This window comes from Artemia franciscana, chromosome 13, assembly GCF_032884065.1.
Source record: "Artemia franciscana chromosome 13, ASM3288406v1, whole genome shotgun sequence".
In the NCBI taxonomy this organism is placed as follows: Eukaryota; Metazoa; Arthropoda; class Branchiopoda; order Anostraca; family Artemiidae; genus Artemia; species Artemia franciscana.
Window position 1 is genome coordinate 26685257 of NC_088875.1, and position 26028 is coordinate 26711284.

At 33.6% G+C, this 26028-nt stretch overlaps 2 protein-coding genes across 3 annotated transcripts in view; both read left to right on the forward strand.

The window, feature by feature from the left end:
* Positions 1–16274, forward strand: part of LOC136034731 (negative elongation factor D-like) — an 83867-nt gene extending 67593 nt beyond the window's left edge. For both annotated transcript variants that reach the window (XM_065716099.1, XM_065716100.1), the window contains 4 exons: positions 1777–2026; positions 10070–10280; positions 13900–14170; positions 15994–16274. In XM_065716099.1, the coding sequence (XP_065572171.1) occupies positions 1777–2026; positions 10070–10280; positions 13900–14170; positions 15994–16028 (767 nt within the window). In that variant the 3' untranslated portion in view covers positions 16029–16274. The remainder of the gene's footprint in view (positions 1–1776; positions 2027–10069; positions 10281–13899; positions 14171–15993) is intronic.
* A 5572-nt stretch (positions 16275–21846) lies between these two features.
* The window catches only part of LOC136034734 (uncharacterized), a 119049-nt gene continuing 114867 nt past the window's right edge, over positions 21847–26028 (forward strand). Inside the window, exon 1 of the mRNA XM_065716103.1 lies at positions 21847–22014. The gene's annotated coding sequence lies outside the window, so the exon portion shown is untranslated. The remainder of the gene's footprint in view (positions 22015–26028) is intronic.

Consider the following 26028-nt stretch of genomic DNA (forward strand, 5'->3'; position numbering starts at 1 on the left):
ACGTCATGCTGAATGACGTCGAACATTACAAGGCAAAAGCAGTTTAATTACAACAGGAAAAAAGAAAAGCAAAAAGAAGTTTTTGGCAAATGGAAAACTTTTTTACTATCTGTTTTTAAAAACATTTCCATTTGATCGAGAGAGTCCAAGTATTAATTTTTCGGTCACAGAAGAAAAAGATCTACAGAGAGTACGGTATTTATTTTGTCAACCTACTTTGAATTAAAGAAAATAGTTAATAAATACTGAAAGAAGACACAAAAAAATTAAAAGTTACTACGGTAGTCAAATTGTTAATGAAGCCAAGGTGCTGGAGAACAAACGCAAGATTTACTGTCTAAACACTTTTGAGGAGCCTAAAAAAAAAAATCGCTTTACCCCTTCACTTGTGTAAAAGAAGTTCATGTTTCTAGACTTAAGCACGAATGCAGTAAAGATCAGCTTGGAGGTATAGTTCAGCGACATCAATTTCTGCTTCGACTGGCACTTGTGCTGACGAAACATAAATCGCAAGGGCAAACTTTAGAACTTGCCGGCGTCAATCTCCGCACTTCTATTTTTAATCACGGTATTTTTTACGTGGCAATTTTTCGTGATAAACGACAACGTAGCTTAAAAGCTCTGCTACCACCTGAAAATGAACGATGAACATATAATGTTGTGTAGCAAAAATCATCGAACACTTCCAACAAAACCTCTTTTTGTTAATAATATTTACTTCTAGCAATCTGTTTTTACTTATTATTTGACTTTTGAACATTATCTTAAAACAGAAAATCTAAATAGTAACAGTTTCAAACTGTCAATACAAAGTTTTGTTTTGCAATCAAGTTTCGAATTTTTAACTCTATTCTTAGAATGCTTAGAATGACCCTGTCACTAAATGATTCGTAAATAGCGACGAAGACCACACTGCCTTTCCATAAAAAATAAATACATTTGGAACAATAGGGAAAAAATTTTCAAGACAGTGGAATTCAATTCAGTGAATATTTCGGCCCTATGTCCAAGGGCCGTCCTCAGCACAACACCAGCATATATATATATATATATATATATATATATATATATATATATATATATATATATATATATATATATATATATATATATATATAGATAACTTACATTAAAATGCAAATTTTAAAACTAAAAATATCGTTAAGAACTTTTAAAACAGCCCTAGCATCATTACTTCAATGAAGTTTAACAAGGACTGATAAATAAAGTGATGTGAGATAATTAAATTCATTCACTAACGAGAAAAGATATTTCGAAAAGTATTGCGTGGCTGAGGTTATCAAAAATATGGCTACCTAAAGTAGAATCAAAGGAGTTATTAGAACTATTAGAAATTAATGATTTGTTTATGTCTTCTTTATGCTGGTGCAGGCATTTTTCTAGATTCTTATGAGTTCTGCCAACATAGTAACTACCACAGTTTAAGAAATTTAAGTTTAAGAGTTTAAGAAATTTGTGATTTTAAAATTATTAGTGAAAACTACACACATTATTTCTTGTGATCATCCTTTTGGTATATTTATTTTATATTTATTATGCTATGATTATGTTTGCTGATAGGAAAAGATAATAACGAAGATAGTGAAGAAGGAAGAAGTGTAGATGGCAGTACTTAGCGAAATGTAAAGTTTGTTACACTGAATCTTTGCACCCCACATATTCATCTTGTTTTTTCTTTGTTTCCAGCTAATTTCTTTGTTTCCATCTTCCAGCTAATTTGGTTTTGCTATTAGTTTTCAATCATTTAATTTTTAGAGCTTCTCAACGACGTCTTATTCAAACCTGGGGTGAAAATAAATGTTGAACATAAACCAAAGTACATTTACTTATTAGCATATGCCTCGAGCGTTGTCGAAACTGGGATAAAAGGTCAAAAGAAGTCAGTGAATAGAGATGAAGTGAAAAGTACATTGATGGCTATTGAGAAGGCCCATGAAATTTGCTCCACAACTCGTAGCTCAGCCGAACTTTTAGCAGAACTTTCGTCTTTATATCAATGCTTGAAGTGAGTTTTTTAATATTTTTTCAACATCCTCTAAAATGTGTGATACGTCTGTATCGGCTCCTTTCTGCTGCCATCGTGGTCACAGCGGTAGCTGCAATCTAGTAAAAGACGAACCTTGACCAGTAGTAACCGAAAATTAATTGTTTTGAAAACAACTCGGATCGAAGTAAAAAGTACACCATTGGAATTTCCATGGTCGATAATCCTATATATGAAACTTACCGTATTTTTTTACCGTTTTTTACCAGAAACCATTATTTTTACCATTATTTTGTACCATTATTTTTTAAAAATCGTTTAAGAACGACTCCTGAAACACAAGGTTCATTTAATTAGAACAATGTGAAGCTTATTTAAAAGTGCTAAAAAAAACTTTAGCGTGAACAGCAAGGTGTTTAGGAGGGGGCAATCCCTCTCATATACGTAATAATTTCTGTTTACCCTGGCCTGAACAACAAAGGATATCACTTTTCTGCATGGGTTGCACTGATTTGTCCTTTTTTTCTTTCTTCACTGTCAGCGGGCACTGAAACATTATAGAAAGCTGTTTAAGGACCCATTTTAATGGAAATTGCTATATCTAGCTCCTTTTGTAATTAACGAAACACAATCTATAAAATAAAATGAATTTTTTTACTAATAAATTCATCTTCTTATGCAAGATGATGAATGATTATTTAAAAGATCGATTCTGTAATTAGTTGCGACTAGAATTCTCTTCGAGCAAAAGTAATTGCTAGAAACTTATATATAAAGAAAGTAAAATTTCACCACTTTATCCGAAAAAAACTACGAATTACCGTTATTATCACAAAACCCATCTAGAACTTGAATTGAATAAAATGACATATCAATTCAGTTTTTCGAATCTCTGTTTCATTCATTTTCTTGCGTAGATTTCCTCAGAAGATTTGAATCAATCCTTAGACTCCTTCGTTTGGCTCACTATCAAAATATCAGAACTGTTTCTGTCGCCCCCAATCCTGCTTCTCTCTGGGGGCAACCTAGTAATTAGGAAGCCCCAACCCATTTTTTCTGCCAGTCATTATTAATTTTTTTTGGTACTAAGATAACTTTTTTTAATATAGTCTCTACACTGCAAAATACGTAGAAAACAAGAAAAAAAAAACGATAAAACAACAAATTCTATCAATGTATTGAATTTATTCAAGCAGGAATGTTTTAAACAAGCATTTATAGAAATCTCAACAGAACTTAACCTAATTGTAAATTTATTTTAGAATTACTATCACTAATAACCACACTTTTAAAATAAAAATTGCAGGTTTTTCTTGACTGTTAAAAAAGTTTAAGATACTTGTAAATATGTTTGATTTACAAAATATTCAATTTGTTTATATGAAAAATAGAATATTGATTCTGTTGTTAAAAAGAAAACTAAAATAAGAATTTTTTCACCACAACGGAATATAGTTGGCTGGAATAATTAAGATACCTGCATTCTCTTCAAGAATTCCAAAGCCTCCAAAAAAGAATTTTTCCGTATCCAGTGAGAGGAGGAAATGCAGAAACTTAAACTGCTTAAACCGCAACTTAAAAACTTAAACCGCAACTGCTTAACTTAAAATTTAAGGCAGCAAAACAGTCCAAAGAACTTTATTTGATTTCCTGTAGTTTATAAAATGTAAATATGATTTATAAATATCGTATATATATAAATATATATATATATATATATATATATATATATATATATATATATATATATATATATATATATATATATATATATATATATATATATACTAGCTGTTGGGGTGGCGCTTCGCGCCACCCCAACACCTAGTTGGTGGGGCGCTTCGCGCCCCCCAAGCCCCCCCGCGCGCGTAAGTCGTTACGCGCCATATTAGTTACGCGCCATTGTAGTTGTGTCCCTGTGTCCCACCTGTGAATAGAGATAGATATAAATATATGTTTTTAACTACGTAAAACATGCGAATATACAACATTCTTCGCTGTCCCATTGTCTGTGCATATAAATAGATTGTCAGGTTTACTGACTCTTGAACATGCAACATATAATTGTCCATGGGAAAAACAATCCGTATTCAGATCTATACCTCATTATTCTAATGATGTGTCCCTGTGTCCCGATCGTCATTTATATTCCCTGTGTCCCGGTCGTCATTTGTGTCCCGGTGTCCCAGTTTGTAATTTCTCTTTGAGTGTCCCGGTCGTCATTTATATTCCCTGTGTCCCGGTGTCCCGGTCGTCATTTGTGTCCCGGTGTCCCGGTCTGTAATTTCTATTCGAACAATCCCTGTGTCCCGGTCGTCATTTATATATCCCGCCTGTGCCCCCGGCGTCCCCGTTGTAGTTGTGTCCCTGTGTCCCGGTCGTCATTTATATTCCGCGTGCGTAAGTCGTTACGCGCCATATTAGTTACGCGCCATTGTAGTTGTGTCCCTATGTCCCACCTGTGAATATAGATAGATAGATATATATATATATATATATATATATATATATATATATATATATATATATATATATATATATATATATATATATATATATATATATATATATATGTTTTTAACTACGTAAAACTTGCGAATATACAACATTCTTTGCTGTCCCATTGTCTGTGCATATAAATAGATTGTCAGGTTTACCGACTCTTGAACATGCAACATATAATGGTCCATGGGAAAACAATCCGTATTCAGATCTATACCTCATGATTCTAATGATTGCCCTTGAGCTTTGTTGATGGTGATTGCTAATCGACCATTCCCTGAGTCGCCATCGTCATTTATATATCCCCCTGTGCACCCCGGCGTCCCCTTTGTAGTTATGTCCCTGTGTCCCGGTCGTCATTTATATTCCCTGTGTCCCGGTCGTCATTTGTGTCCCGGCGTTCCAGTCTGTGATTTCTCTTTGAGTGTCCCGGGCGTCATTTATATTCCTTGTGTCCCGGTGTCCCGGTCGTCATTTATATCCCCCTGTGCCCCCCGGCGTCCCCATTGTAGTTGTGTCCCTGTGTCCCGGTCGTCATTTATATTCCCTGTGTCCCGGTCGTCATTTGTATCCCGGTGTCCCGGTCTGTATATACATTCGTTTTTTAGTTTTGTTTTTCTCCTTTATTTTTTTCCTTTTTTCTTTTTTTCTTTTTTAGTTTATTTAGATTTTTAGATTTTTTTTTTTATATTTATTAATATTTTTTTAGTTTTCTTATTCTCTTATTTTTCAGTTTTTTCCTTTTTTTTAGTTTTTTCTTTTTTAGTTTTTAGTTTTTTTTTGTTTTTTACCTTTTTTTAGTTTTTTTAGTTTTCTTAGTTTTTTAGCTTTTTTAGTTTTTTTATTAGTTTTTAGTTTTTTTTAGTTTTTGCCTTTTTTTAGTTTTTTCAGTTTTTTTTAGTTTTTAGTTTTTTACCTTTTTTTAGTTTTTTTTAGTTTTTTAGCTTTTTTAGTTTTTTTCTTTTTAGTTTTTTTTTGTAGTTTTTACCTTTTTTAGTTTTTTTTCTTCTTTTGTATTAGTGTGAAATAATTCAGACGTCATATGCGGACAAACACGACGTCACTCGACAGACAGACAGACAGACATAACCCACAAACAACTTATTTTTATATATATTTATTCATATTTTTTTAGTTTTCTTTTTCTCTTTTATTTTTCAGTTTTTTCCTTTTTTTTAGTTTTTTTCTTTTTTAGTTTTTAGTTCTTTTTAGTTTTTTACCTTTTTTTAGTTTTTTTTAGTTTTTTTAGTTTTTTAGCTTTTTTAGTTTTTTTATTAGTTTTTATTTTTTTTTGTAGTTTTTGCCTTTTTTTTATTTTTTTCAGTTTTTTTTAGTTATTAGATTTTTACCTTTTTTTAGTTTTTTTTAGTTTTTTAGCTTTTTTAGTTTTTTTTTCTTTTTAGTTTTTTTTTGTAGTTTTTACCTTTTTTAGTTTTTTTCTTCTTTTGTATTAGTGTGAAATAATTCAAACGTCATATGCGGACAAACATGACGTCACCTGATCCACAGATCCACACACAGACAACTTATTTTTATATATATAGATATATAAACAGAATCAAAAATTCTTGTTATGTACTCGGTGCTTTTTCATAAAAAAAGATGAGTAAACGCTTCAATAAACTTCATCGAACATTTAGAAAGCTTGCCACCCCTTTAGCTGAATTATCCCTGGGCAGTAGTTTCAATATTTGTCAAAAGCTGCATTTTTTGGCGCCAAAGCTATTATTCGTAATGTTTTATTATTGCATTATTGATATTTCATCAATGACACAGTATTCATTATTCTAAAAGTGTAGCACACTCTTAAAATAGGAAATGTCTCATTTTGTTGTTTGTCGAATTGTGTTTTAGTGTTTTTGGGAAAAAAAAACTTTTTGAAGCTAGCAATTTACCGATTGATGTATCAGAGGCAGTGCACTAGCGCTACCTAAGTAAAAAGCCTCTCGCATTCAATGCATAATTCAGTCACTTTTCTTTCTCACTAGCCACTAAATCTGGAAGGGATAGTCATACAAACTTTGGCGTTCTTCACTTGATCGGAAATTGTGCCGCCTAATATATTTGGTTTTCAGTTAAGTTCAGATGACGAAGTAACTTCTATAAGGTTTAGGAAAAGGACGGGACAGTAGACTTAATTCTGTTTGTTGCAACCTCATTTGATTGGAAATTGGAAGTCCTAGTGATCTTTTCAAGAGTCGTAAATGACTGACGGTAAAACACCTCCCATCATGTGACTTTTTTCTACCCCCTCCCCTCCCTCCTATGTGACCCATCAAGTATCCGATCAAAAATTTACGATAGCTATTTATAAAAAATAGTTGAAAATTTCAATAAATGTATCTCCAGGTATGGCATGGCCCCCATAGGCCCTCGAGCAAGGGCCCTAACTAATGCTAATACCAATTATTTACATATAGGTTTTACAAAGAAAAGGAAGCATTATCTATGCTGGGTATCTGATTGGCTCTAAACTTTCAGGGATCGCACTCATGGCTTAAACGATTGATCTTTTTGTGGGGGAGGGGATGGGGGTTCAGAAACAGGTCAAAAATTTGTTTTATTCTTGGTCAGTGTAAAATTTAGAGTCGTAAGTTCCTTGGCAAAGAGGAATCTAATTAACAGACAGTTTTATAGCCCCTCCTAAACAAGACTATAAATATTTTTTCTCGTCAGGTATAAACTTGTATCGCTAAGTGTCTGGACACAAGGGATGGTAATGTAAAAGAGGAATAAATAAAAATTGATTTGCTCTAAAACTGGGGTGGTGAAAGGCCAAGAAAATATTTTCTTGATCGGTTCGAAACTTATATCCTTATGTTTTTTTTATTAAGAAGACCACAATCTTGAAGGCAAATTAGATTTAAAATCGGGTATCACAAAATAGGCCACTAGAGCGCTACACTAGAAAGGAAGGTTCACTCGAAAGGCATACTAGAACTTCATGTTTCCAATGGAATGACTCGCCTCCCTATTTTCTGCGACCACTCTTTCCATACAAAATAAAAGGTGAAAAAAGTAATACATTGAAGGTGTAAGGCTTTTTTCTAAGGCAAACGATTGAGCATTTCCTCTAAAACAAATATTTTAAGTGTTTATTTTGTACTTTGAGGCCCCATTGATCCATGGATCCAAGTTTGAGCGTTCAGACGAAAGAGCTAATCCAATGTTGCCTGTGGAGAGACTTTGTCACCTATAATTTTTCATTCATAATTGTTGTTGAATTTGCCTTCATTACAGCAAATTGTTTAGGTGGTGGTTGAAGCAATAAATTCAAAAGCCATTTTTCATTTCGGTATGTAGATTTTTCGAATGCTTTAACAAAGTGGTGGTGGGGCATTGATCTCGGTCGGTATGTTCGAGGGTCCTTGTAGTCTTTTTCATATTTAAGAACGGCGGCTGTCTCCTGCAAGTCAAGAAAATGATTCGAAAAAGGTCATTACTACTGATGCTGTGGAAACCTATCTCAGCCCCATTTGTTACTTTGTTAATTCTGATTGTTCTTTTTTTTTAGATCATTGAATTTTATGGTCTTAATGAAAAATTACAACATTATATAATTAGGACAAATATTATATTCGTAAAAACCGGTAGATTTATAACGAAAGTATTGCGCCTCAGAGTGAAACCCCTCAAAGTTTTAAAAATGAATAATTTTTTCTCATTCCCTAAAAGATTTTCTTTCGTTCAAGCAATATTCTTCCATCAATATCTTGAAAGGGCTGTATATTCTCATGACCACCGTTATTCTTTTTTCCGACCCAGTCAATGTTGTTATGTTTAAAATTCACTATATACAGAAGCTTTGCCTTAATACTGTATTGCTTTGCCCAAAAATAAGAAACAAGAAAAGCCAAGAGCTCATATTGCACTTGTGACGAGGTCATAAGAGCCAAGAGCTTCTTCCCACCAAGTTTCATTACGATCTTTCCACTCTAAGCATCTTCCAAGATCTCCGGTTTCCCCTCTAACTCCCCCCAATGTCGCCGGATCCGGTTGGGAGTTGAAATAAGAGCTCTGAGACACGAGGTCCTTCTAAATAATAAATTTCCTAAAGATCTGATAACCTGTTCGTAAGATAAAAATACCTCATTTTTTCTAATTTTTCCGAATTAACCGACCTTCCACTCCCCCCCCCCAGATGGTCGAATCGGGGAAGCGACTATTTATAATTTAATCTGGTCGGGTCCCTTATACGCCTACCAACTTTCAGCGATCGCTACATTGATCGCATATCCAGTTTAGGATCTTCTTCATGTAAAAATAGGGGTGATCTGGGTTTCGAATCTGAGACCTCTCGCACCCTAAGCGAGAATCATACCCCTAGACCACAAGCCATACTTAAGAAGAACAATCATTTGTTTTATCGGCAAATAAAATTCTTCTCAACTATCTTGTTCGCTCACTCCCCCCCCCCCCCAGATGGTCGAATCAGGGAAGAGACTATTTCTAATTTAATCTCGTCTGGTCCCTGATACGCCTGCAAACTTTCATCGTCTTAGCTTATCTGGAAGTGCCCAAAATAGCAAAAGCGGGACCGACAGACCGACAGAAATTGCGATCGCTATGTGTCACTTGGTAAATACCAAATGCCATAAAAACTAATACATGCTTCTTATTTCTGGAATTGCAGCATATAAGGTTGCGATGCTTAGCCTCAGAATTGAAATTTACTTTTGTAATGAATATTTGATCGAGGATTAGAAGTATTTCTAGAGATTTCGCAGGCCTACTTTGGTCTTTCAATCATGGAGATTAAATATTTTGAATAAGCTGCAAAATGTCTACCTTTCCACAGAAAGCTGGTGGTGGAAAGGACGGGGGATGCAACGGGGTGTAACGCCAAACTTTATTTTTTAATGATACGTATTCAAATCTCTTTCCTAAATCCAGTTCAAACAAGGATTAAAAAGCCTTCCTTTGTGCAGAAAAGCTGGGGTAGGGCTAGGTTAAATGTTGAAAGAACTATAGGTCATGTTAGTGCCTTTCAGTAATACAGATCCTGATGCTTTCATTATTTTGCTTTTAAAAAAAAGTACAAGAAGCCTACCTTTCTGCTAAATTGGTGATTGGGAGAGGTGGATGACGAAGAATCACCAAGTCTTTTTTGCCTCCAGCTCACGTTTTATAGCTTCTTACCATTTTTTTTTTCCAGGCTAGAATTATGCCCTACTGTCCAAAATGCAATGTCATATTCATCAATCCAGCTTTGGCTTTTTCGGCCTTTAGCTCACGCTTTACAGCCTCTGACCATTTTTTTTTTTTTTTTTTTTTAACCCGGGCAACAATTAGGCTCAACTGTCCAAAATATAGTGTCGTATTCATCAATTCAACCAGATGTCCATATTTTCCGTAGAAACCGCAGAGTATAGACCTATATCATTTTTCTCTATAAATTGAAATATTTGGCATAGAAAAAAAAAAAAACAAGAAAAAAAACTGGACAAAACTAAAGCGCTATTCTCGCAACACAACCAGAAAAAACTTTTACATTCTCTATGTTTAGTTATCAGGGCTTGCTTGAGCTTTCCCATTTTTTATCACTTTTTTGTTTTATTTTAGATATCCAGTAGTGTCTGTTGGAATTTTTCGATGGATTGAAGTGACAGTCACAGAACCATCATATTTCAAATTGTCTACAGATCATACTCCACTTCATTTGGCACTCCTCGATGAAATTGTTGCTGTTAATCATTTACTACATCCACAAGTGTTTAAACTACTCGTTAACCTGTTTGAATCTCGTCAAGATGAACTTGACGTTTTAGTTCAGGTATCCATTCCCAATTAAATTTTGTTTCAGTATGTTTTAATAGTTACAATGAAAGACAAGAGGAAAATTTATTAAGCTTTGAATTAAACATCTCTGTATCCAAACACATACGGCTGAGAAGTGGTGCTTTCCATTATTTAGTCATTGGATAATAAAGGGCTAATACTGACACTAATTTGAAAGCTTCGTTTCAATGAATCGATTCATTTAAGATTTAGATCTTTTATGTAGATTAGAAACCTCAAAAGCCTCTTTTTATATCTCACTTTTCATCGCCGTCACAAAATTTTTGAGAGTAATATTAAAGATCCCTCTCGTTTGTTTAGAGCTATGCTGAGTGGGAAGTCACATTGAAAGTTGGTAAGTTCTAGCCTGAAAGCCCACGTTATGGCATTTAAGCCCCCCCCCCTTCCCGCCTCGGAATTCCTTTGAGGGGGTAGGGGTTCGCATCGAACTAATTTTCATAGAAAATTGAAAAGAGGTCAATTTAACGAAAGTTTTACCTATAACGCCCTCTGTAATTATCGAAAAGACAGAACTTCAGCAAACTTATGCTCCCGTTGTTCCCACCTATAATTCTGGCAATGATATGACCATTCTCATTTTAAAAAAAATCAAATTTAGCTTTTTTCAGATACAAGTAAGGAGTGACATTTAAACTTGAATTGAGTGGGAATTATTGTGAATATGAGGGGGCTGCCTCTCCCCTAGATTCTCATCTCTTTACGCTGACGTATTATTAGTGCTTTAGAAAAAATATGCGACTGCTACAAGTATAGCCGTTCGGTAACTAGGTTTTTTAGGTACCGACTACCTTTGAAAATATTTGAACTAAAAATATAATTGTCCGAAGGAACTAAGGAGCGTTAATCTCTCATATGTATCTAAAAGGCTCAATAACAATCATGAAATCTGGACATTAGAATTCACTCTTTTTTATTTTCATTAATAAAAAATTATCAAAACTTTAAGGAATATTGACTAATATATGTCAATTAAGCTGACAATGCACGGTCATTTGTTTTTGTTTGTTTTTCTTTTCAGGAAAGCACAAATTATGTTTTTGTCTTGAGAAGATAGTGGGTTTATCGGCCCCACGCATGTCAATTTTTGCTCATTTTGTGTTTGACTCGGCTATCTATTGTAATTTCTGTTCGTTTTGAGTTTCATTTATTTATTGATAGTGGTTTGTGGTAGTTATACACTCAGAAGGTTATTTGACTTTATTTCTGCTCATTTTTGGCTTAATGGAGATCTTTACTTTTCTTTGAAAAACTTGTTTTGTGGAAAAGTTTTTCAAATTAATACTATTCGAAAGGCAAAGGCTGAATATTAGGAATGCTTTTCACCCTTTAATCACCCTCCTTATTAGTCTTGACGCCAATCTCTACTTTCATACGAAATAACTAATTTTTTTCTAATTATTAATTCATAGGACAAGTTGACCTCTTAATAAATGAACATGCTCCGAGGTGTCGGAAGTAAGAACTTTACTTCAATGAGAAGTTGTATATTTAATATTTATTAAATCCATATATCAAGTACTTAAGTGGAGGAAGGGGTGTTTTTTATGTAGTGATTATTTTTAACTAGCAACTTTCCAAAGATTTTATTTTCAGTATCGCTTTAATAACTTTGTGTAATGAAATTCTGAATCCAACAAGAGAATTATTTAATTGAAAGTGTTTTCTTGCTAATGAGTTTGGCTCTTCAAACTCAGGACCTCATTCTGGGGAACATTGACACGAAGCATATGTTTGGACTGAAAATGTTATAAAGAATTTTCGCAAAAGCTTATTTGGGGGGGGGGTGATAGTAAAACTCTATTATTTACGCATGTTTTCAATTATTGTTTTCTCGGCTATCATATATCGATTTAGTTGGCAGTTGCCGTTTGTTTTGTTTTGTTTTTTTTTTCATAAAATTCTAATACTACTTTGCTATATTAGTTCCTGTAATAGCCTATTTGGGAACTTGTTTCTGTACTTGCATTGACTGTAAAACTATGCTTGCTTTAGCCGAAAAAAGTGTAACTGATGTATTTAGGTCCTTATTTACAACGTTGGATGGTGTTCACCTTCATTGGATAGATCCTAGGGGTAGTCTTCTTCTAATATCTATTCGAAGGAATATTTGATTTAAACACAAATTAGGTTTGAATGTCGAACATAACAGTAAACTATGTTCGAAGCGAATATCGGTGTTTTGCTTGGTTATTAAAATCAAATGCTGTATCAAATGACGATAAATAGCATAATATTATATGATATAGTATTAACATGATATAATAATATAATCAATAAATAAAGTTATGTAATCGAATGACGATTATATTAGTTTGATACGTATTTATATCCTTGTAAAAATTCATTGATAAAAGTTGCAGATGGTGCGAAAACGTTTGAAAAGTTGCACTTTCTAAAGGCTGTTAAGCATTCCTTTGCATTAAAAGCATATGGAATGTCCATAAACAGGGTAACAAGCATCCAGTTTGTCAAAAACTGATTGTAAACAGCGTTGCCAACGCTTTGAAATAAAGCGTACCAGTTTTCCAGCTAAAATTGCAACGAAGGAGATTAATGTGTACCAGATGAAAATTTTCAATAAACCAAAAGTTGAACAAATATCTCAGTCAGAAAGGAGCAATTATAATAAAAATATACCAGAAGATTCGTATTTTACCATAATACGAATTGTACCATTCGTATTGTAACAATTTCAAATGAAAAAAGTTCACATCTGATTAACTGTAGCTGTTGTTTTTAAAGAAATCAAATGTGATGAGCAGAAACACAAGGCAGCGTGACTTCCCTCTAGTATTTGGTGTGTCCGAGTTGTCCTCTGATATGTGATTTTATTAAAATGAAAAAGTATTTTAGTATAAAAATTTACTTAGAGTCTATGTTGAATCAACTAAAGTCATATATAGGTCAAAAGCATTTTAGTACCTTGATGTTAGAAAATTTAAGTAATTTTTTTTCTATTAGTAATTGAGCCAAAGCAAGATCACCTCTCTCAAAGTTTAATTCATTTTGACGTTATTTTAAAGTTCAAACTTGTTTGGATTGGAGCTCTGAAAATCGTTTTATCTTGCTCACTATTAGAAGCATTCCTTGATTAGACTTATTTTTTAATAAACTATTGTAAATAGTATTTAGTTCATATTCTCTCTCTCTGTCATTATTAATCTCCTTATAGGCAATTTTTTTTTTAGAGATTAAAACATCATCTTTAGGGGATTGTTGTAAAAGAGATCAAGGTGAAGATTAAGTCAGAAGACTTGACATACACAATAGTATGTAGCAGTTACCAAATCCTTGTCTTTAAGCTTATCATCTGGGACTTGTCCAATAACAACAAGTAATTTCATCACTTTTTTCTGTCGTTATTGTCTTTGTTTTTCTACTGTATTGCATAGCATTTGTGCTCTTTTCGCTATATATGTATATTTCTTCAAAACACTACGTAATTGTATTAAACGTATTTTTACTGTACATGATGTGACATATCGTGAACTCTGAAGTAGTTTTTGAACTGTTTTAATTATTGAGGTAGTGTTCATTTCTTTTGAAACTGTTTTTGTATCGTACTGCCCAATAATAAAATAACTTAATTTTAGCTGGAGCTTCGCAAGACTCTCTTAGATAGGATGGTAAATCTACTAAGCCGTGGCTACGTTGTACCTGTAATAAAATACATTAAACAATGTTTTCAACGATGTGAAACTGACGTCTCTCTAATTCGGTATTTTGTGCTGGAAGTATTAGACATAGTATCCCCACCTTATACACCAGAATTTGTCAAATTATTTTTACCAATGGTTAGCAATGAAGAAATTACAGGTTCTTTAAAAGGAGATTTAGAGAATGAACCAGTATCTGATTTTATCAGTAAGTATTGAAACAGTAACTATGTTTGAAATTAGATACTTTTCTAATTTGAAATAGGTTGTATTAATGTTTTTACATCGAAATGCTCACTGTGAATCACTATGAATCACACTGTATGAATCACATCTCTCGCTACTATTGGTGGCTTGGGCTTTTGGTCTCACAATTATTCCTAGTCCATATTTAGATAATAGTTTTGTAAAAAGTAAACTTAGAGAAGAATATTAGTTTTACTTAGGTAGCTCTTGTGCTACATCAATCAAACTTCTAGGATGTATGTATAGTCTTAGTAAGGGCTTGGGAGATGTTTCCATAGCCACACTTTTACCCCTCAAACTTTGAATATATTTGAACTTTGAATATATTTAGTGTTTTGTGAAAGGAAATTTCAGTAATGTAAGGAAGTGTTACCAAAGTTTCTATCTTCAATCCTCCTCTGCTTGTAAGGCTCGAAAAATTACTCAGTTTGGCCTGGATTAGGCCCTAAGTCTTGAAACCGATTTCTCGGGGTCCGCTGTCACAAAAGGCAGATTCTAAATGCAGGAGAAAAGATCACAGCTGGAAGATTAAGTTGGGCGTAGGTACAATCCTAAAGGTTTAAGTAACGTAGGAGAACAACTCTATAATGTAGCGAAGAGCTATTATTACTGGTTTTACCTTATAAATTGCTATCGGCCTTGTTGTATTGATTGGTAACGGTTAGGAGCTGCTATCTAACTCACTCAATTTACTATTGCTCAAAACAGTATGCACCTTGCACAGTCCTAATGAACGTTTTTTTGATAATTTTTCGGGCCCTACTTTTGGGGAAATCAAATGTTATTTTTGATCTTATGCAATAGGACTCCCCAAGTATAAAGACTTAAGGACAGAAGTTTCTAGCCAACTAAAAAAGAGTTTTTTATGTCCGTTTACAGGCCCTTTTGGGGGGAGATAACAATTTTCTGTATATTAGGCTCATTTTGGTCCAATGAATGAAGGTTTTAAGCTGTTCTGTAAAATATCTGCCCATTTCTTGGATCCCTAATAAAAAAACAATACATAGAATATCATTGTAGTCCCTTATTAAAATGTATGAAAGTATGCATGCAATTGCTATTTTTTTTATTATTTTTTACTAATAAATTTCATTGCAAAGGATGTTGGACACATAAAGAATTTTTAGATCCAGAAAATGTAACATCAAGTTCGCCATGTAAAAAATCTTATAGGTCTTTTTTAGTCTTTTTAGAGGTTTTTTTTTCTAAATGATGGTTTAATCTAAACGTTATCATTTGTTGTTTTGTAATTTGGTTGCTCAGCCTACATTATACCATACTGTTTGGAACCCTTCAAACTTGATAATTGCTTAATCTCTGGTTTTTAAGGCATGTTTTCTCTGGATTGAAATACGAAAAAAAAACGCTTTTAGTCATAGTGATCATCCGCTTTAGTATATGGCTTTCATATTCTTTTTTCTTCTTCTTTTTCTTTGAGTTATATGATGCAAAACTAAGCATCAGCAAAGAGACTATTTATCACAGCAAAAATTTGTCACTGAAGGTTCTTGACGGGACTTCGTTTTTCAGGTGTTCAAATCAAAACGTATTTTTTGATAAAAGCGTCGCTTATTTTTAGTCATATGTCTTCTATACTGCTAATAAACGTGCTCTACCTAATGGTAAAGCTAGTGAAATCGTAAGATATCTCATCTTAAATTTTTCTTTTGTGTACAACAAGTCTTTTCCGTTTTAGATCTTTTTCTATCCTCAAGTATGCCTGTGTTTCTTTGTTCGTTTTTATATCTCTACTATCATCACATTGGAATTTCTTTTATGTTTCAGGTCATTGTAAAGCAACCTTGGAGCAAGTTCAATAGGCAAAAAAGTGTAATCATCCTAATGAAGAAACAGCTAGACCTGTGAAAACGTTTATGTTTTTTTCCTTCCTCCGGGGTATATCTTGTACGAAATGGCTAAGATTCACTACTGGTGATGCCAAGTTCCAATATAACCCGTCATTACGAGAGCCAACATAAAAATTGAATATCTTAAATGTTTTTTTTTTGTTATGGAATTTTTTTCTCTTGAGTCTTTTTCCAAACAAATATATACATATATTTCAATCTTGATACATGACAGTTATTGTTTGCTGATAGATGGCATATATGTGAATTTTAAGAAATCGTGATTTGAAAAAATTGAGAAATTTTTCAATTTGCCATGGATTTTGAGAAATCAGGTTCTTAGTTGGTTTGTGCGCGGCAGAGAAAAAGAAAAGGTAGAAAAAAAGGAGTACGAATCAATTTCATTAGGTGCTTATTCGGAATTACGAACTATACTTTCATTTTCTAATATACATTGTTGAAAAAAAATAGTCACAGCAATATATAGTTCCTTTGGGGAGCTCCCCCCCCCCCCACAGTCCTTGTGGACAGTCCTTGTGAGATAAATAAATATTACAGTGTAACTTTATTAAAGTAAAACATACCAAATGCATAATTTCACAAACTGTGTTTGGTATCTGGCAACGTTGACATTTAAGGACTTATGCTGTTATTTACTACAAATCTGAGGCTAATATTACAAAATAGAAGTTCAATATCAAATATGTTTTGTAGCTAATTGAAAAAGGCCCCTGGATTTTCGCCAGATGTATAAGGATTTCTGAGGCTGTTGATTACAAATCTCAGGATAATATTGCAACAGAGAAAGCTAAATTCATTGTATGGTTACTATTATAAGACGACTCCCCTTTAGACGATGACACCACTACGATTATGAGTGTGACACTACTAGGGTTTTGACTCTACAATTAATTAGCATTAACTGCTATCATATCTATGAACCAGCATTACTGTTAGTTGTACATATACAGAAACAATGTCAATTCAAAACAAACAGTAAGTAAAAAAAAAGGTTTTCCCATTTAAGTACATTGCAAAGTTGAAGGAACTATCTTATATCATATATTAAATCTAAAACGAGCAGAAAGTACTATCTTTGAAGAAATGTAAATCAAAAACGAAAAGATATTAAATGGATTTGAAAAATAAAAATAAATCCGTACAAATAAGAGAAGGGTTCCCCTCCTCAGACCCATAAAAGGCTAAAAGTAATATCAACAATATTGGAAACAGTTTTTTTTTTTTTTTTTTTTGAACTTTGAAAAAGCAATAATGTCCAAACTTTCTGAGAGATACCAACATATTTGTAACAGTCACTTCAGTTTTATTTGAAGCTACAGTGATGACTGGTCAAGTGTGGTTCTGAAGCGTGGGCGCTCCGAAAAACGAAGGAAAATTTTCTAGATGTTTTACAGAGAAATTGTCTACGAATTATTACCGTATACTGACTGTATTTCACACAGTAGGCTGTACGAAAAGTGTGGTTCAATCCCACTGTCTAGGGCGCTGAGGGAAAGGTTGAGATTTCTAGGACGTACTCTGCGGATGAAGGGGATGACAGATTGCCCAAGTTTGTCTTTTTGGCCTGCCGTCTAAGGCTAGACGAAAGCAGGTCGTTCTCGATTGGGCTGGGAGGATGTCATAAGCAAAGGTTTAAGGGGAATTGGAAATTCCTGGGAGAGTGTAAATAGAGAAGCTTTGAATAGATTGGGATGAAAGAGGAGCGTGCATAGCTGTGTTAGCCTCAGGTGGCTTGGTGTTGCGGTAAGCTGCTAGAAGTAGTAGTAGTATTTCAATTTTATCATTTCTTTTTTTGTTTTTTTTAAGTGAGAAATCAATGATTTGTCCGTGTTGCGCTAAGCTGCTACAAGCAGTAGTAGGATTTCAGTTTTATTATTTCTTCTTTTGATTTTTTTTTTTTTTTTTTTTTTTTTTTTTTTTTTTTTTTTTTTTTTTTTTTTTTTTTTTTTTAGTGAGAAATCAATGATTTTGTCTTTTTAAATCTAAACCTTTCAAGCCAACAGAAAACCAGCAAATTAAACTTTCAGCAAAGCATGTTTATTTAGTAAAGAGGCAAAAATTTGCTTTCTGAACATCTTTTTCCTTGATATTTTGAAGAGACTTGTAAATGGCTCTACAACTTCGAGAAATCTGCTCAAACATGGAATCCCGACAATAACTGAAAGTTTCATTCTCCCGGCGAACTGTTTATCATTATAATATTAAAGAAAGTTTGTCCTAAAAGCGATTGTTGACTCTATTTGGCTAATGAATTAAGCTTTTTATTTACTTTCTAGTAGCAAGTTTCCGTACAGAATAAAACATCAAGGTTCAGTCACGTAAATGGGAGGGGGTGGATGATAATTTGCATAAGAAGCGCTCAAAAATTCCAAAAAAATTGAATTCCAAGGGAGGAGGGTGGTTAACACCCCCCCCCCCTCCCCCAGAGTAGGTCCCTTGGCATTTGATCAATTTGGCAGTCCAATTCTAACGTGATAATCAAAAGTGAATTCTTTTCATTACGAAATTCGGCAAACGCATAGAATTACGATAGACCATGCAGGATTCATTGTTCTGTTTACTTCATCATTTCCACATCAGTTGCTCAATTTTTTTCTAGTAATAATTTACTTTTACTGAGAAGAGTACAATTCTTAATCGTTAAGATTATGGGAGGCAATTCCTAATCTTGGTTAGATACAGTTTTCATTACATTTTTAACAATTTATTCTGCAAAAAAATCTCAATCTAACAAGTCTCAGCCCGGGCTTGTGTTGACGCAAGCCAACACAATTGTAAGAAAATTGCACATCTACAAACACAGATTTACAAAAATGTCAAGTAATGGGTTTATTTGCATAATAAATAGAAACCTAATTACACCTATATTATTTTAGAAAATAAAACTTGACGGTGGAATAAATTGGAGATTTTGAGAATCGAATTTTTTTTCCGATTCAAATAATTATTCTGACTATAGGGAAATTCGTATATTTTCTCGATTCCAATTAATTGTCCAGGCACCTGCTAGCCGTCAGTATATAGCAATTAGAGACTCAAATAAAGTAAATTAATTAGCACTTCTTAATTGCTTCTTAGCTTTTTGGACTAATGTGACATTCAAAGAAATTAAATTGACATATTCAAATGGAAGAAAATGGAAAGGCCTCAGAAAATAATGTTGTCTGATAATACAGAATATTCACATTCGTACTCTTTATTTTCTCCCCTTCCTGAGCAATTCCTGCAGGTTAAAGTATTGCTGGATAGGAGCTGTGTAAGAACTGGACCTGATAAGAATTTTTCTCGGGTAAAGCTAATTGCAAATAATGTCTTTAGTAATTGGAGGATTTGTAATTATTAATTTTTAGTCAGCTTTCCGATATCCTAAGAAATTAGCTGATATTTGCCAGTTGATGAAAATGGTAAGAGTTGGTCAAAATGTTATCCGACATGGTGAACTCTATGGTTCAAGCTCGCCTTCTTGAACAATATCTGAGGGCTAGAATATTACTGAATATAAACTGTGTACAATGTCCGGATGGGAGTGACTTACTTTTTTATCCAATGTTGGCTTTCAGCTCTTGTTCAATAAATATCAACCCACTGGGCCTAGAACGTCGGGAGAGGGCTCATTCTGACGGAAATAAAAAGTTTTGGTGTTCTTTTTAAGTGACCAAAAAAATCGGAGGGTAACTAAGTCCCCTTTCATACCACCTTTATCCCAAAATCGTCTGATTCAAATTTTGAGATAGCTGTTTCATTCAACATAGTTGAAAGACCCAATAGCTAAGTCTTTCAAGATAAAATGACCGCCATACAGATCCGGGGGAAAGAATTTCAAGTTATGAAATTTGCCCATTGTTTACGTATAGTATCAGTTATTGAAAAGTATGCATACATTTTTCGGGTGGGAAGGGGAGGATGAATTTTCCACTGGGAGGGTTTTGTATGAGGAGGATTTTTGATGGAGAGAGAAGTTTCCAACGGGTGAACTTTTCAGGGAAAATTTTTACACTGGGTGAATTTTCCAAAATACCTATACGAAATTTCTTTACATGTCTTACTTCCTCTTTACTGATCCAATTTTACGTGTGGACGTGTTATAGGTAATTGTCCGGGGTTAGTTTTTGCAAGAATTGAATTGTCTTGAGGGTACATCTTTGAGGGGGGGGGCTGTGAAAATCTTTTTTTTATCTAATGAAGCTTAGAGACAAAAAAATTTATAAAGGCATTGGAACAGTATGTTAATTAAAGTTAAGGTATGTAAAAATGAAAAAAGTAAGCAATTACAAAAAATACACAAAAGATGGCCTACTAAAAAAAAATAAGATATGAATTCCCAGTATTTAGTTCTGTTTAGTGTTGCCGAAGCGTTGGACGGATATTTTTTAACAATACCAACAGCTATGAACTTGGTGTTCAGGTTATCAAACAGGAAAATATTTAATGCCTTTAGACTCAGTGTTTTTAAAAAGCAGCACATTATCAAAGTAAAACATTTAAACTAAGATTATGACAATGAAATAAAATTTTTCAATTTAATTTTTTTAATTTAATTTTGGATACTAAAACCAATATTAATGACACCTTTATACTTCACAAATGTCAAAAGTTAAATCTTATTTAAAGTGACAACTAGATAAGCAAAATCACTCCTTGAAAAAGAATTATAATAAAACACAAAAAACGTATCCGTTCAGAGGTTAATATAGAAATGCTCAGCATTCTGTTCTGGGGAAACATTTCTCATTATAGTTGCTTTGTATACCAGCTCATGGGTGCTCTTGCAATTCAAAGAAAAGTTGACGGCATATTTTTACCGATATATATACCGACATATTTTGCCCATTATTAAGTTGTTTTTCTTGTTTTTTTTTCTATAATTTTATGAACTTTCTTGTGTACTAATTAATAATAAACAAATATATATTTAGGATCACCATAAAAAAGGGGTTCTTTGAATTGATGTTATCAATAGTTAGGCACTTATACTTTTGTTATTGACAAGGATCATTATTTAATTAGCATCCATTACTATGAAAAATTTGATTTTTATTTTTAATCCAAACAAACTACTACTACTACTAATAACTCACTGCAGCACCAAGCCGCCTGAGGCCAACACAGCTACGCACGCTCCTCCTCCAACCTAATCTATTTAAAGCCTCCCTCTTTACACCCTCCCAGGAAGTTCCCATTTCCTTTAAATCCTTATTTATGACATCCTCCCAACCCAGACAAGGACGACCTGCTTTCCGTGTAGCCCCAGACGGTTGGCCAAAAAGGACAATCTTCGGTAATCTGTCATCCTTCATAGAAAAAGGTGTTTGTGGAAACTGGAAATGGGTTACTCAGTCACAAATAAGAAAATATATTTTCCTAGTTAAGTGTCAAAATCTGTTGGCAGGTAGCCAACAATGGGACAACACACATTTTTCCATGGGTTTTCCTTATCATGCTCTCTTTCGTTTGGGTTCCTTATAAATACTTTATTGTCATAAATTTCCTGGGGAGGGGCATGACCCCTTCCTGCCAGTTCCCATGAATAGTTTATGCTTTTTAATTTCATATAGAGAAATATACATTTTACTATTAATTAACAAAAACAAAGCGAACTTTGTTGTGTACAAAGCATCTACGTTAAATTTAATATTGGACCAAGATGCTTCACTGCTAGTCCCTGTCGCTGCAATGGAATCAGCATCAACCCCGCGTTCAATATAGCTTATTGCAATAAGCGAAATTGTGCTAGTGAACGCCGTACTGACAGCAGGCCAATATTACGCCAAGAATTTGAAAATTAAATAGACGGAAAAATAAATTTATAAGAAATGAATCTGCAAAAAATGAGTGTAACTTAGACTCAACAATAAATGAGATCTATATTCCTAGTGTTTATGTTTGGAGTCTGAGGGTTACCTATGAATTGTGGTCGGATCTCTAACTAGTCAAGCAGGTATTTCTCTAACCATGATTGGCTCTTTATTAAGGTAGTGGTGTTGCTGCTACCATGACTAGAAATGGGCAGTAGAATCAGTAGCACTAGCGTATCCTCTTTATTTTTGCTAAAGTAACACTGAAATATCACAGAGAATTGAGTACTTATGTTTTATACTGCCAACATTCAAGTTTATGCTGTACAAAACTTGAGAACAAACTGCTGTTATTTTTCTGTATTAAGAAACAATTAGGCCTAAATTACTCTTAGTGTAAAAATCCATGACAGGTGACAGAATACATTAGAATTAGGCCTATGTAATTTGGACTAGGCCTGTATATTTGCAAATTAGGGGATAGGGGTTAGGTTTTTATTATTTTTATTTAAGAATTAACAATGCTTCTTGACTACTAAGGTACCTGCGTTGGCCCTGCAGTGCATTCCTGCAGCGTGATTTGATCTCTGGGTCCTGTATTACCAAGCTAAGGTAAAAAGGGGTTAGGTTTGGTTACCCCCTCCTTAATTTGCAAATTTATTGCCAAAATTTGACTCTCAAGTATTGTATTTTTATTTTGTTTTGGTATTTACATAAGGTTTAACTTCAATTCTCCAGTGTTTACAGTAAAATAGCCTAAGTATGATAGTATGAAAACCATACACAAGATAATAAGTTACCTTTCAGGCTCAAAATAGAATTTGTCTCAGAAGCAATTATTGAATCTGGAAAAAGCATAAAAAAGGGCATCAGGTGATATATTCACTATTTTCCTAGCTAAATTAAGTGAGTTTGCATATGTTCACCAGAATAGGGTTTCTCCAGAAAAGAGCCAGAGTAGAAAACTAGCTAAAACAAAAGAATTTTTTTGAAGAACCAATTTTATAAAAATGGTTTGTGGTTTAGCTTGCACTTTTGAGGTAGCCTATTAATGTAAAATGAAGTAGGATGTGTTTAGGAACAATAGATCTATTGGTAAATCTTTAGTTGGTTATAGGCTATAGGCTAATTTAGCTACAAAGAAAGTGAAAATATCATTTGATGCTTTTTTTTATGCTCTGTCATATTTCAAAAATAAAACTCCCTTACCCTACAAGGCTATAGAAGCTGAAACTCCCAACTCTGGTTTATAGAAGAAGACAGGGTGATGCCATTCTGGTTCATAAACATATTAATTCAAAGGCATTTTCTGATCTCCTTCCTCTGGGATCTCAGGATTCTCATACAAGGAGACATAACTTACTCCTCAGAGCAGCAATGTGCCCATTTTCTGACCAACCATGTTGCCAACCTCTAGAACAAATTCCTGCCATATATCATCGCTGACCAAACCACAAACAGTTTTAAGAACCATCTCAACAGCAAATAGTCAACAAAAGAATAGAAGTATAACTGGGAAGTGCTCAAGTCAGCAACATCAAGCCACTAGTCAAGTGTACATATTCATCTGTGTGTCACATATTATCATCTCTGGAGTTTCTACAAGGAAAAATCCTTAGATTACTCCAAGCTACAATTTAAGGTAATTAAGGTAATTGCTTATTCTAATAACTTATTGATAAACTAGTGATATGTTTTTAACCAATTTTCAATACCTTTGCTTTCTTTCTTGATAACTTTCTTGATTCTTTCATTGATAACTTCTTTCTGTGGTTGCAAAAATGAAACACCTTTGGGGTTGCTTTAAGGGCTCAAGATGCAATTAGCCCCAAAAGCAATTACTATAATAATGAAAGAGCATAAAAAGGGCAACAAATGATGTTTTCACTTTCATCCTAGCTAAATTATATAGAGAACTACAAATTTACTGAACTATTTTCAAAAGTGAGGGTGATCAAACATCCTCTCCTTCATTTTCATTATAAAAATCAGTATGGAAACAAGGTGTGACTTGCAAAGTTAGTTATCCTTGCCCTAGGGGCTGTGGGTAGGGGTGTATTTATGGGATGAAGGTCCCCGGTCCCCCAAAATTTCTAAAGATTTTTCTCATAAGAATTTAATGTCTTGCTCTAAAGCAATCCCCTGAATTTTACTTGTACAGTTTGATAATATATAAGGAGTGCTGCACATCAATGAAATTTCTCCCCTTTACAGATCTTCTTTTGCTCTTATATATCTGGCTAGTTTGATAGAGCCTACTTTACTTTTAAGATCTCTCTGATGTCCTTAGTCAAGAGTTGTGATTCCCTTGACCATCCTATTTTCGGCTCAAATCTACAGCAAGTCTTGTTTCATATTCATTATGATTATGTTTGATCAGGTTCAAAGCTGCAAAAGCCTGATTGCTAATATTTGACTTGATGTAACTCAGTGATATTTTAAAAGAAAGTGCAATTTATATTGACAGGTAACATAATAACAAAGCAAAATTTTCTATGATCACTTTATCAATTTCTGTTGTGTTATCAATCAAGAGTTTGCATTTTCTTGCAAGGGTAGGAGGTACTTGTCTAATCTCATTCCTGACAAAACCATTCCAGTTGTAGGGTTATTAATAACTGGTCTTTTTTAAAACAGCTATATTTTGTATTTTTAAATGCTTTAGGAAGATTGACCATTATGAATGATGCAAATTTGAATAGTTGCCCTCCAATCTTTTGGAATCAATAAGTTCATAACTCTATCAGAGAAGCTCTGTTGCACAGCAGAGTGCTTTTTTTTAAAGTGAGTTTTATTTACTAAGTAGTTTTAGGAAATGAACAAACTGATTTTCCAACTTGTCTTTTTTCATCAAATTCAAAATAAATAGAAGGTGAGGCTTTTTAAATTTTTTTGGAAAGTTAGAGTGAAATGAAGACAGAAAAAAGAACTAGAGTTACAGTGGCTCTTTTACAAATACCAAATTTCTGATCTAATTACTCAAGCAGAAAAAAAAACAATTCGCAGATTTGTTGCTTGTTCTTACCAGCAATGTATGCTGAAAAACCTTTATCAAATAAGAGATGAGATTTATTGATTAGCCAAGATATGCAAGAACTGATTGTTTGACAGTAATATTTGAGTTTGATGCAATATTTGCACAGGGCAAGGCTATTTAAAGGCATATCTCCAATATCTCAGGAACAGCAAATTGTACTAAGTTGAAACCCCTATGGAATGCTGAGAGGTGGCGTTGAACTGAATAAAAACATATTATGTATGTCCTGGTTGGTAAAAGGGCATATAATAGATATGTCAAAGACAGCTGGGTGTATTAAGTTGAAAATTATTTAAAAAAAGTTATTGGGGTATTGAACTAAATAAATTGCAACTATGTGTATCCACCTTTATCAAATAAGAGATGAGATTTATTGATTAGCCAAGATATGCAAGAACTGATTGTTTGACAGCAATATTTGAGTTTGATGCAATATTTGCACAGGGCAAGGCTATTTAAAGGCATATCTCCAATATCTCAGGAACAGCAAATTGTACTAAGTTGAAACCCCCTTGGAATGCTGAGAGGTGGCGTTGAACTGAATAAAAACATATTATGTATGTCCTGGTTGGTAAAAAGGCATATAATAGATATGTCAAAGACAGCTGGGTGTATTAAGTTGAAAATTATTTAAAAAAAGTTATTGGGGTATTGAACTAAATAAATTGCAACTATGTGTATCCAGATCGCCAAAAGAATGTATCCATAAAATCTCTGAAGCAGCAAAGGCCATTAAGTTGAGACATTCAAAGAATGTTGAGGGGGGTTTTAAACTAAATTAATAAGCACTATGTACATCAAGGTTGCCAAACCTGGATTATTGAGGTATTGTCAATACCTCTAGGCAGGCTAAGGTTATTAAGTTGAAATTTTAGGGAATGTTGAGGGTGATCATAAACTAAATCAAATACATGCTGCATTTAGGTTGTCTCTGGAGTTTGTTCAATATCACAGAAACGTTCTACAGTATTACGTAGAAACTTTCAGGGAATGTTAAGGGGATGTTGATTTAAATCAAAAGACAATATTTTTAATCCAGGTCGTCCATAGGCTGAATTGCTAGTATCTTAAGAATGGTTAATGCTATTCAGTTGAAACTCCTATATTTCTAGGTCTGGTA